A 14160-nucleotide genomic window follows, 5' to 3' on the forward strand; every position below is an offset into this window, starting at 1 on the left:
AAGGACTGCATGTGCTCTGTTGTCCTAATCATGGAAAGTGGCTTTTGTGTACTTCCCCAAGGTACACCCTTTGCATGTATCTTGTTGCTCTAGTGCTCCTTTGGGGAGGCCTGTGGTAATCTGATTCATGATCTTCAAAGCGCCATGATGCAAATGACCAAATATTCTATGCCAAAGTTCACTGACATCACGGTTTTGCACCTTCTCCGCCTTTGTTCTCAATGTAGGACAATCCTCTACATCTAACTTGTAAAGGTTCTTCACACGAACCCTAATCTTCTTCACCTATCCCATGGCTATGTGTCTCAAAAATGCCTTTCCTTTGTTGAAGATCACATCATAACCACAGCCTTCCAAAATTGTAATGGAGACAAGATTCTTCTTTAGACCCAGAAAAAACATCACATCCTTGAGTCTGAGAGGGGAACCTGACTCCCTCTGAAAGGTAACTGCAGTGTTGCACAAATCGGCAAAAAATCGCGATAATATCGTATTATTGCAATTTTTTCAAATTAGTGATTAAATCGGGGGTAAAAATCGAGATTTTTTTTTGGCCGATTTTTTCGAAAAAAACGCGTTTTTTACTCAAAAAATCGCTGAGGCGTCGGGCAACGCGTGTTTAATAGGAAAAAAACGATTTTTTTTAGTTCATTTCAACAGCAGAGGGCGCGATGGAGCTTGGAGCATTGGAGAAATAGAGGCTTAGAGATTTTGTAGCTAAATCAAGTACCTGGAGGCTTAAATCAAAGAGTGAGCTAAAGATGAGAGTCTAAAACTAGTATGGGCACCATAGTTTTGTGTTTTCATTGTTTTGTAACTTTGTTTTTGTTTTTTTTCATGTTTTTGGTTGGGTTTGGAAGGGGGTTTTGTCCAATGTAATTTTTTTTTAGTTTTTTTGGTTGGGTTTGGAATGGGCCCATGGGGTTTTTGACATTTCTCCGATGTATTTTTTTTTTGTTTATTTTGGTTGGGTTTGGAATGGGGTTCCTTAAATTGTATGTAATTTTTTTTTTAGTTTTTGTAAAATATAAATAGTAAAATACTAAATTGTAAGTTTGTAACTTGTAAATACTAAATTGTAATCCTTATTTTCCCATAGGTTCACTGAAACACCATTCAAGTTTTCAACTCCAAAGTTCAAAATCAAACATGCCAAGGAAATTGGACCCTTTCTGGGAATTTGGTGAACCTGCTGCTCTGAATGATAGAATAAACTTGTCTTGCAAGTTGTATGGACACCATATGTCCGGAGGGGTGTACAGATTGAAATATCACATTGCACAAATCCCTGGATTTGATGTAGGGCCTTGCTCAAATACAAATCCTAAACTCATCCGAAGAGCCATGAAAGCGTTGGAAACTTTAGACCACACAAGAGAGGCCAAACAAGAAATGAAGAGGCAACTAAGAAAGTCAGCTGAACAAGGAAGTGGCAGTGGTTCTACTGCAGCATCAACCAACCCGGTAGCTGCCTCATCTTTTTTTGTTCCTCGAACCACACTTGGTTCACAGCGATCTATCAGTTCAATGCTAAAAAAAACTGAAAAAGAACAAGCTGACAAATTGCTGGCAAAATTTCTCCTTTGGAGTAATATTCCTTTCAGCATTGTAAGGAATAATCCATTTTTCCAGCCTACTCTTGATGCTATTGCAACTGTTGGCCCACGGTACAAAATCCCTTCTTATCATGACATGAGAGACCGGATTCTTCAAACTGAAAAGCTTGACGGCACCAAAAGATTGGAGGATTTTAGGGAATCATGGGCACAAACAGGTTGCACTGTGATGTTAGATGATTGGTCTGACCAAATGGGGAGAACCCTTATAAACTTCTTGGTTAGTTGTCCCAAGGGAACTATGTTTATCAAATATGTTGATGCATCTGCACAAATCAAAGATGCAAGAACTTTATGTGATTTTCTGGATGTGTTTATTTTGGAGGTGGGTGCAGAAAATGTTGTCCAAGTCAGTGCGGACAATGCTGCAAATTTTGTTGTTGCTGGCAGAATGCTTATGGACAGGCATCCTACTTTATTTTGGACACCTTGTGCTGCACACTGTATTGATTTGATGTTGGAGGACATAGGGAAAATTCCCTTTGTCAAAGATATTGTTGAGTCATCAACATTACAAATTTTATATATAACCATACATCTGTGCTTAGCTTGATGAGAAGATTCACCAACAAGAAAGAGTTGGTGCACCCCGCCATTACACGGTTTGCCACCAGTTTCATATCTCTTCAATCCCTTTTGAATTCTATGTGGGATGTGAAGAGAATGTTTCTTTCAGAGGAGTGGCGTGCTTTATCAATGAGCCGCAAACCAGAGGGAGAGGTCATATGCAGACTAGTTTCATACCAAGAAGACTTTTGGGCGGGAGTGCAAGAGGTGTGCGCCGTTACTGAACCTTTGGTAAAGGTTCTTCGATTAGTTGATGGTGAGAAGCCCGCAATGGGCTGCTTGTATGAGGCCATGGACAGGGCCAAAGAAGCCATTCGGGCCAACTATGATGATAAGGGAGATGAGGGGTTTCAGAGACAACTCCTCTTATGGGGAGTGATTGATGAACGATGGAACAACACACTCCATCGTCCCATTCATGCTGTTGGGATTTTCCTGAACCCCGCATTTTCTTACGAATGTGGGTTCGTATTTGATGCTGAGATCATGGATGGATTCTTAACCTGTGTCCAAAGGATGGTGCGATTTCCAGCAGAACGTACAAAAAACTCTAAAGAAATTAAGACATATAGGATGGCAGGTGACACATTTGGCTTTGACATGGCTGTGACTAATAGGACGATTAAAATGCCAAGTATTTTTTAGTTTGTTTCAAATTTCATTGTCTCTTCAAATTCCATTTTTTTCTTATGTTTATTTAAAATTTTATTTGTAATTTTGTTGTAGATGCATGGTGGAGAATGTATGGTGCCAGGGTACCCCTTCTGCAAAAGCTTGCCATTCGGATCCTCAGCCAAACATGTAGCTCCTCAGGATGTGAGCGCAACTGGAGTGTATTTGAAAAAATACACAACAAGAAGCGCAACAAGTTAACACTTAAAAATTTAAAATATTGCAAATTTCCAAATAAATTTTTGAATTCATTAAACAATATTTTTTTATAATTATTAGTTTATTATTTCATGATCTTTGTACAGGTTGGAGTCCCAACAACTTAATGACATGGTCTACGTCTACTACAATCTTCAATTGTGGGTGAGGCAACTTGAGAGGACACCTGATATGGAGGCCATCTCATTGGATGGGATTGACACCACTGCTGCATGGAGAGTTGAGACTAAGTGGCCTCTCATGGAGTCTGCTGATGATTGGTTAGTGCAGGATGTAGTAGAGAGGGAGGAGGACGAGGACGAGGAGGAGCAGGAAGAGTTGGAGCAACAAGAGGAGGAGGTGACACCACCTACCCGGGCTACCCCTGCCACCGGTAGAGGACATGGTCTACCTCCTATAGCTCCTACTCCTAGTTCTTCAGGTTCTAGAGCACAGTAGACTCCACTGCCAATTCCACCAGCACCAGCATCTACACCTAGAGGGAAAGGGAAAGCTGTGACATTTTCTCGCAAGAGGGGCAGAGGAAATCAATAGTATTAGACTTTAGTTATTTTGTTCATTTCATTGTATATGACAATATGAATTATGATATGAGATACATTATTATATTTTTGTTGATATTTTGAGGCTGAGTTGGGACTCAAGGAGTTAGGACTTACTATTCAGGACATGATTCACTGTTATGTGTGATTTTAGCACTAGAAATGATATTAAACATCTTATATATTAGTTCTTTTATCATATTTATGTGTCAATGTATTTATTTTATGTTGTAGATGATTTAAATATTAAAAAAATGAATATTTTTTTACCAAACGATTTTTTCCCGATTATTACCAATTTTTTCCCGATTATTACGATTTTTTTCCGATTTTTTCCCCGTGCCGAAATTATCCCGATAACGATTAGTTCAACATTGGGTAACTGTACCAATCCCAGTTGCGGTGTACCTTCCATCATCTCCCATCTCGATGTGCATCTAGAGATCTTTCTCCTCCAAATTACTGAAAAAATCTCTATCCCTCGTCATATGGAACGAAGCATCGTTGTCCACGTACCACACGCTTCCCATCACTGTGATGGCCATGTGTTGGGGAAATTGTATGTGTTATAATTCCAACATTAAATTATCAATCCGGGACTCGTAAGCTTCGAGGCACAAGCGCAGGTAACACAGGATCAGAGCATCTAGCCTAAACTAACATCATGAAGTACAGAATGAAATACAAAATACACAATTCCTATATATAATAATTTCATCCAGAAACGCTGAAGTGAAGAAACCTATTTTACTGTAATCTAATCTATCTCATTCAAAACTCGAATCACTATCCTATTTTAACTATGACTTATTTAACTCAAGAACTCATTCAAAAATAAAACAGACAACTAACACTACTGATGTTTCCAAACCAAACTAATATCAACCTAATTCAAAATCATTGCACGAGCTACTCAAAAATCATTGTACAGTATCCAAGTCATTGCACAGGTAATACAGATCATTGCACTAGTAATACAAATCATTGTATAAGAAATACAAATCACTGCATAGGCAATTCAAATTACTGCGCAAGTAATACAAGTCACTGCATAAATAATACCAACCACTAATCAAGAAATCCCCGGGGTTTATAAATCAAAGGAAAGCTAATGATAACTCAAACTGATTCTTCTATCCTATCTAGTTCACACATTCAATTCTGAAAGAATTCAAAGGAAACTAAATGACAACTTAAATCAATTCTCTATGCTACCCAATTCAATGCACTCATATTCAAAAGGCAAAGCTTGCTTTCTAATTCAAAACTAATCTAAATAAACTCAAAACAAAGCTTCCTATGAAAAGATCAGTAACCTGTGATCTATTGCAATCACGATTATACTACAATTCTAATGTATCTCAGAGCTATGCTACAACTCCTAAAATATTAACACATGACTTATATTAATGCATAACATTCTACCTCTATGATTTCTGGATATTTCATATAAAACACAATGCTACAAGATCTATGTGTTATTGTTAAGCATACATGATTTTAAATAACAAAGACATAATCCAATTCGAATCAACAGATTAAGCTCATAACATGGTTATCATTCGTTTTGAAATTGGAAAGCGTCCTTCTGAGTGTTCTTGACTTGTGGAAATGTGATTATGAAATCATTCATGCACAGGAAATATTAATTAACATTGTTCCTCTGTTCGCAAAGGCTCAAAGACAATACGTTCTTCCAGATTCAAGAAAAACAGAGCAAGTAATTTAAGTACAAAATGGAAGGCAATAAATCTGAGATCTATTTGGCAAATGACTTTAAATCAAAATGTAACCCTATGTATTTCAACAAAACTCACTTCCTACAATCTATGATGATTACAGGGCTTCGTTCTAGGTTGTGGTGGGCCCTTGCTACTTCCCGGAGCAAGTCTTAAACTAACTCAATATCTCAAAAATCAGAAATCATAACACTTACAAGAAATAAAGGCCAGAACCAAAATTATATTAAAGTTGAATGGATCATTAGTTCATATAACAAATATGCCACAGCCTCCAATGTCTTCTGAGCGTATAACTCCTTACATCCAACTATGCATATGCATATCTCCTCCTTTACATACAAAAACATCGGGCTTTTTAAAGAGTTCAGCCGATGGAAAAATAGTTATAACAAATTAGCTGAGAAAAGTAAACACATAATGTCGAGGCTAAGTTAGGTTGTATGAAATCTTGTGAACAACTTCAAAAAGATCATATTTGAATTGATCCCGATCTCAACATGAACAATGAAACTGACTCCTCGTTGAGCATAAGGAGACCTATTTTTGGAATGCCAAAGATTTGATTGGATGTCACTACCAAGTAGAATAAAAGAATAGATCGAAGATAATTCAAATGAAAATCTTCTAGAGGGTGCAACCAACTGTCCCAATCGTGGTCCTCCGCGTGGCTGGTCACTGAAACCATCAAACCCAGGTTTTCTGTACTTAACGTGAATTCTTTCAAGCCCAGGGATTTTGTACTTAATACTCCCTTGACCATAACTTCTTCGTGATGATGAATTTTGCCAAACGATTTCTGGGTTACCTGAATGAGGGTATTCTGAACAAAACTCGTGTCTCAGAATCCTGATATTCTTCCTCATTTGATCACAAATTTTAGATTTTCACCTACAGGAATTCTGCATTTTGTACTTAGTTCTGTAGCATTTTTCTTTATATGGATCCCTGTGGTAAATGAACTTGGCAAAACCATCATTAGCCAATCATAGCAAAGTCATCTCTAATCATTGAAAAGTTAAGAAAACTAATGATAATCAACCACGAAGTGTAAGATATGAATTGGCGGCAAGTTGTGAAATTATGGTATGAAATGAGTTAAAAATATAGAAATTTAGGTTATGAATAGTGGTATTGTACGGTGGAAAAATGGGCATATTTGAGGCCCAACACCATGCATGCAATGAAAGTGAAGTCAAGCTCGAATTATGAAGCCAAGGCTTCACCTGTTACTCCTCCTAAGGTCTTCTTTCTTGTCTTCTTGTGTGGACACTACGTGGCATAGCGCCTGAATTCACGACAGTGAAAGCACTTGATTCAGGACAAGTCTTTCTTCTTGCCCCCTTGACCAAATTCTGCTTTGGATTGGGATTTTTTCCCTTTCCCCTTATTTGCATTTCCAGCCAAGGCACAGTTCTCCTTATCGTCACCTTTGGATGAAGTCTTGTCTCTGGTATTCCGCCTTATTTCCTCCTGTACCAGGTCGAACCATAAGTGCTCCCAACTTGGTAGTTTCTCCCTACCATTTATCGAATCTTGATAGCTATGCCAGCTCTTGGGAAGGCCCAAAAGGGCTAGAGCTACCAAGTCTTCTTTAGGGACATTAACACCGACCCTACCAAGTTCATCACGACACTGTGTAAACTTGCTTAGATACTGTGGAATTGTGTCATTCTTCTGCATCTTGATACTTTGAAGTTTGTCCTTGAGTGCCAGCTTCCTGTGGTCATTGTTATTCTCGAACAATTTTGTCAGTGCTTTTCACATCGCAAGTGAAGTCTCTTTCCGTGGAGATTCGAGACAATATGATCTCGTACTCCCTCCAATATGATTCTCCTCGCCTTGGCCACATATTTCTTCCACTGAGCAAGATTCTGGGCATCAGATGCTTGGGGTTTTGCTACATCTGTCTTGATGTATTCTAGCAGCCCATTGTCATCCAATACTGCCTCCATGCGGTCCTTCCATGCAACAAAGTTTGAGGTGCCTTCCAAGGCATACTCTAGCCTGAGTCCATTGAAAGCCATCTTCTCAGTCCTAAAGAAAACCTGCAACATTGATCTTCAAATTCGAACCTCCTGCAATGACAACTTCGAAATCTCTGCTCTATAGTGATTCCAACTCTGATACCATGTAGAAATTAATGTGTAGATTCAAAATTGCTCATGAAATTTACTAAATCACAAGACTTGAAGCTACTCTACTGATTTGCGGAAGTTAATTCACCATCTATAACACAAATCATAGATATGCAAAAGTAAACATCACACATGCACAAAGATTTATCTAGGGGAAAGCAACTACCCAAAACCCCTTACTATCTATATCGCGTTAATCAGAAAATAGATAAGAAATACATATGCATGCTCAAGCTTGAGCACACCCTGCAAGTGTATAGTCTATCCCTCGGCCTGACTAACTGACTTTGGCCAAAACTTAGCCAATTTTCAAGCCCTCCAAGCTCCTATTTCCTTGTGTTGTTCCTCTGGTACATTGGCCCCTATTATTTAGGGATTTCCCACTATTGAATTGTGCAATTCCTCTAGGTCCTTCCTCTGATAGCATGCACCACCTGTACACATTAGAATATGCTATAATTGATAATACATTGCCTTGTAATCTCCATCTCAACTAAGTAACTTGAATTCTCTATATGCGACAATTATTTGGGTTGAGTGAACAGTTAACTGGTTGATCACCGAGTATGGTTGAAGTTCTACTTCCACAACTTGACCTTCACTAGTTTTTCCGACAATTTGAACTAGTTAAATTGGCAATAACTCAAATTAATTGAAATAGATTGGTACAAATTAGCAATCAAACACACTGAATTGAACTCAAGCTTCCCCAACTCAAATTAACTAAGTTAACTGAGTGACAAGTGCCATGTCACCTCAATTAACTACCTCCAAGATTTCTATTGAGATAGAAATTCGAATTTTCTCTAGTTTGACCAAGGCAAAGTCAAACTGAGATTTTCTTGCTGCATTTTCAACAATCTTCACAATCCTAGCTGCCACCTATCTAAATCTTGAAATATATGGCTATGTTTAAATCCTAATCGAAGTCATTAATGTTCTATAACTTCTAGAACATTTCATTTAAATCCCTAAATCTTCAAAATATTAGACTTTCACTTTTCTTTTATTTTTCAAGTGAAATTACAAGATGGAATTAATGACCACTTTTCCAAGGTGGGCACCAGTGAAGTGTCTCGAACCATTTCCCACATGTTCACACTGAAACCTATGCAATATGTTCTTGCTCAAGCTACATTTCTCAACACTGAAGACAGGCATCATTTACACACATCCACAATATACCTCTCCTCTACTGTAATTAATTTTCTTCACAATAACCACTTCATTGACAGCAGATAGTTCCAAATTCCTATTGCTAAATATTCAATAATTGACTCAGTTTATAATGTGTGAATTTGACCTTTCACTGATTCTATGCTTGTGTCAATCAACATTATATACAGAAAAATAAAGAAACTGAAATGACAAATTATTACAGGATAAATATACAAAGTACAGAGCTTCAGCTCTCTTAGCAGCAATTTCAGGCCTCTTGAGGAACAATCAAATTAACAAGGGAAGGAATTATGTTTCCAAATATCACCTCTCTCATTTCTAAGCTCCTATTTGACTTTTGCCTATCTCTAGTTCTGAATTGGAACATCTTCTTATTGAGAGCTCAATAATCTGGATCACAATGAACGTTCTACTACGAATGACAATATCAATTTTTGGCATGTTCTCCAATTTGTTGAAAGATCTGAGTTGAGAGACCTTTCACATATAGCAAATGTCTTGAAGGCATTTTGTATATTGTTGGGAGTCAACTAACTAGATGTTTTGAATCCAAGCACCTCACCATCTCTTGAAAGTCTGCAACTCCAATTATGTGCACTAACTAAGAAAAAGATACAAAGTGATGTAGCACTCAACCACAGCCCACACGAGATCATTTTAGAATATTGGTTGTGTGAACTATTTTTGTAAGTTTAATGAGGCTCATCTCCACATGTTTAAATTTTGGGTGCAAACGGACATTGAATGGGATTGGCTTTTGTTCAAATCTTTGTTTGGCATAATTGTACAAGCCTTCCTATCCCGCTTCATATTGAGATGACCTTCAGATGGTTATGTTTAGCATTTATCATGGTAAATTTTGCAAGAGATGATCTTACCAGTTTCAATATAATATTATACTTGGAAATAAGTTGAAAATTCCTAATAACGTTTTCATCGTTAGAATGAAATGTAGAGGCTTTTTAACAAAAATGAATGGTACTCTTCTCTGCAAAAATCGTATTTCAGTATGCGTTATCCAGTGGCATTACATCTTAGTTCAAGATGACTTACAGCTCCAACAGATTTGGATTCATTTGCATTCAATCATGGGTCGTGATCAAAATTCAAACTTGATTAGTTGCAGCTTTTATGTATAGTTTGTATCTGTAATTTAGAATGGCATGCACATTAGCATTAGGATTTGTAAGTTCGCCAAGATTGGCTTTCGCTCAATAGTGGATAGGTTAGAGAGGAAATTTAAAACATAGATTTGGAGAATATGTACATATATACATAAATTGAGTTTACAGAATGAGGCAATCCCAGGTCATGGCTAAAATAAACCAAGTGTTATGACTAGGGCCAAAATTCGGGCCTGCTAGGGTTAGAGTTCAAAAACTAGCCCAATTTGGTGTTTGTTTAACATTGAGGCTGGTGTGAACAAGATAGGTTATTAGGTTAGTCTACAGGCAGATTTGTTTGATTTTGGAAATTGTGATGTTGCGTGCTAAAGCATCCGTTAAGCTTGGCGGTTACCATAACGGAGGATGTGTTTTTTTGTGTGGTGAGTGGTGTGTGGTATGCAACATACCATTTGACAATTGCCAGAAAAAATTGACCCGAATAGCCATCCTCATTTTTGGAGACTTGGTTTGCCTTAAGGTGGATACTTTCGTCGTTGGCTAAGAGTTCATAGCGAGCCTCTGAGGCCGTCACCAGTTCGAAACAGGTCACCGTCTACTCGTCAGAACCCCGTTCGACACAATTGTTGCAAACCCTTGTTCGGCACCCGTTTACTCGAAAACAAAAAAGAAAAACAAATAGCTATCATTATCGTGCGATTAGGTGGACCAGCAGCCATTCCCAGGCGTTCCATGGGATGACACGAGGTGCATGAAGTGAAAAAAAGAGGAAAAGGAAAGTAGCAAGAACCTTTAATGGCCAGATCCATTGCTGCAGAATTTAGGCAGAGTAGCAGGAGAAATAGTAGTACAGAGAAAACGCACTTCCACTTCCAAAGAGAAGAGATGGACTCCATTGAATATTTGTTCTTCCGAAGCTGGAAAGGTCGCGGCCACCTGCTCTCCTCCATCCAAATTGGGTCTCTCTGTCTACCTGTCTGAATCTCTCCTCGCAACCAAAGACACTCTGCTTTTGTACCCCTGTTTTTATAATATCTTGAAGGCTAAGGCAAAGAAGCGCCTTGTTGACGCACGTAATTTGAATTTGATATCTCGGTATCTGTTATTTATGAAAAGTGGTGAAAGGATCTGGGGATTTCGAGCATGGTTTGATTAATTTTGTACGGTTACTGGAGTTTTAAAATTCTATGCTTGGGCGGCGTGGAAAAGATGGCAGTTATTTTTTCATGTCTTGTTCAAATTGGGAGCTCCGATACTTTTTCAAAAGTTGTATTGTTTTTGCGAGTGGTTTCATATAGTTGCAATTAAGTCTAAGTTTTAGAGAATGTGATCAAATCGATCATTATAATAGAGAATTTTATGTGAGTTGTAATATATATATGATATTTATTTTTTTATTTATCGAGTGTTTATATAAACAAGGAGCCACTGTTGTGGCGCTAGTCCCTGTCGGTTAATAGAACAGTTTGGTGAGTTATTATTATGAGATTTAATTTGTGTTTAATTTGCATTATCATCAGAGCTGGTTTGCATTACTAGTGTGTTGTAGGCATGCTTGCTTGTATTAAGATTTAGTGAATTGGATAGCGAATTGTTGTATGGACTTTTTGACTTTATGCAAAGAGTGAAATATAATGAACTTTGCGTTTGTTAAGTAAGAATTGTGATAAATGTAAGATTAGTTTTAGATGTAATTTTCCAATGTGTCATGATTTAAAAAATGCTTAGATTAATAATTAAAATGTAATAAAATTTAAGAGTGAATCATGGAAAACTTGAGGGAAAAAAACTATAAAAGGTAATAATAATGCATTATAATGTATGAAGAATTAGAGAGTGTTAAAGTAAGTTATGTATTTTAATAAGCACGGGGTATAAAATATATTTAAATGCATAATAATGAATTCATGGTGCACAAAACATAGAATTTTGTTATTTTTTTACATTTGAATATTATGGAAATATTCATAAAATGATAATGAGCAAATAAACATTATTATGAATATAAATTTGTTAATTAAATTCGTGGTGGAGAGTGTTCAATATTTAGATAAATCATTCTCGAAAGTCAAAGAAGAACTTAAGCATTTAAAAATTATGGAGTCTTGAACCCATGATTGAAAGATTAGATATCTAGTAACATGTTTGGACATAAGTGATACCATTCAGGTTAATGTCAATGATTGGGGAATTATTCCATGGTCAAAAGAACAAAAGATATATTTATTTAAAAATATTGTTTATCATAACTTTAGTGTGAACTTTAAATTTGTCCAATTACTAATTAGCAAAGAAAATAAACCCTGCATCTAATTTCTAATTAGTAATTTGTTGCATTTAATTAATAATTTGTTGTGATGCAAAAGGACATGACTTTTGGTCTTTTTTATAGTTTTGGGTTAGTAAATATAGCATCTAAGTACAATAGCAAAGTAATTTTGATAAGTTTATTTTATAAATTAAAAACTAAAATAAACAAATTAAAATTAAAAAAACATTTAAACTTTACGAGTTGAAATGTAAATTGATCATGATCTGCAAGAAAAAATTCATTATCTTTTGGTGTTGTATACTCTTGCTTTCTGCAATATCTGTGTTCCATTTAAGTTAGTTTTTTATTGAAATTTTCTTGAAGTATGATGAAAGGACTTACGTCACAGATAAACAGATGCCATTAAACATAGTTGTTTTTCTATTTTGTGATTATCTTAATTAGGGAGTATAGTTTAATATAATTCATTTATTTGGCATAACATAAGCATAGCAGGTATGATGACATATAGAATGACGAAAAATGCGATAATTGAAAATAATAAAAGAATGGAGATTGACTATACCACTTCAAATTACTCTATTTATTAGTTAGAAATAATGTTTTGACAGCTTGATTTTTTAAAACTTATTATGTTATTAAACTTTATACCTGGTGACAAGAAAGACTTACCTTGGCATAAGTTAATTATTGCTTGTTAATACAACTGGGAGAAATGATATTACATGTTATAAATTATGAAAATCATATTCAATTAATATTGTTTTAAAAAATACATAAAAGTTCATTTCAATGTGGGAATCTTTTTATTCAAGGAATTTTATTTCTTTGTGATTGGAAGTGTAATCTTTCCATTATGAATACTGAATAATAAAAATATTATAGGAAATTTATACTTAGTTAAAACTATAAATAATTTAATACTTATAATTAAATATGAATAGATAACCAGTATTTAATATTATATGGGTAATTTAAATCATAAAATGCATTATTTATTTAAACATCAAAGATAGAGTGTGATATTATAATTAAATAAAAACAAATAATAATAATATTTTTATATTGGATCAGAGATATTTAAATTTAATTATAATTGGCATGTTTATCATGATTAATAATAGTAAAAAGTGTTTAATCACAATTAACATGGTTGTGATGCTAATGCATGGTCATCTCGCTAATCCATGGTCAAAATGGTCAATCATCATTAAAATGGTGAATGATGGTAAAGCGTGCCCAATGTAGTTAACAAATATTAAAAATAAACAAACCCAACTATTAAATAAATGAGTTCAAGTAACTAAATATAATAGATAGAAAATGGTGAATGATGGTAAAGCATGACCAACATGGCTATCAAATATTAGAAACAAACAAACCCAAATATTAGATAAATGATTTCAAGTAACTAAATATAGTAGATAGTAATTTATATTTATGAAACTTGTTCAAATTGAATTATAACATTGATTTTCTACATAAAATCAAATATATAACACATAAAGAGCCTAATTTATTAAACATTAGCATAATGAATCAAGAGCCATAGAGACAAAATAAAAACTGCCAATGCCAATTTTTATCAACTAATAATTAATGCAACATTCCACTAGATGAATGTTCAAATACAAGATGATCATTTAAGAACATAGGATTTGTGCTGTAACATTTTGTCATTCTGTCAGTACAATGTCATTTTGTCAGCAATGGCAGCACTTCATTCCAAGTCTGCATGTTTCAAAAATTTCAGTTGAAGGGGATCCCATGGAATTTGCAGAAATTTATGCTTCTTTATACCAGCTTAGCTGCTGAATTTTAACAAGATCATTTCCAGACTTTCCTAGAATGGCTGCAACTGTGCGTTCAGATGTTACAACTTCAAATGTAGTTTTTGTGATAAGCTCACCAGCGGCTGTCACACTGCCAAAGGTGATATACAATGCCAGGGACATTAGTACAGAAATAGTGATCAGCAAAACCACCATGATAGCAGCAATTGACAAAATTTTGCAAATGTTGTGTACCTTTCAAATCTGGCAGAAGTCCGTTGACGAAGAATTGGGTCCTCAAACTCAGAGAAATTGCCAAT

At 35.6% G+C, this 14160-nt stretch overlaps 1 protein-coding gene across 5 annotated transcripts in view; it reads right to left on the minus strand.

The window, feature by feature from the left end:
• LOC149251571 (uncharacterized) overlaps positions 1 to 10983 on the minus strand; it is a 286157-nt gene extending 275174 nt beyond the window's left edge. For 3 of the 5 annotated variants that reach the window (XM_089459511.1, XM_089459512.1, XM_089459510.1), the window contains exon 1: positions 10587 to 10983. In XM_089459511.1, the coding sequence (XP_089315637.1) occupies positions 10587 to 10746 (160 nt within the window). In that variant the 5' untranslated portion in view covers positions 10747 to 10983. The remainder of the gene's footprint in view (positions 1 to 10586) is intronic. The other 2 variants (XM_089459509.1, XM_089459513.1) reach the window with 1 other exon arrangement.
• Positions 10984 to 14160: the final 3177 nt, after the last annotated feature.

The sequence above is a fragment of the Pinus tabuliformis genome, chromosome 7 (genome assembly GCF_031772625.1).
Source record: "Pinus tabuliformis cultivar Carrire ecotype Pingquan chromosome 7, CPIR1, whole genome shotgun sequence".
Lineage (NCBI taxonomy): Eukaryota > Viridiplantae > Streptophyta > Pinopsida > Pinales > Pinaceae > Pinus > Pinus tabuliformis.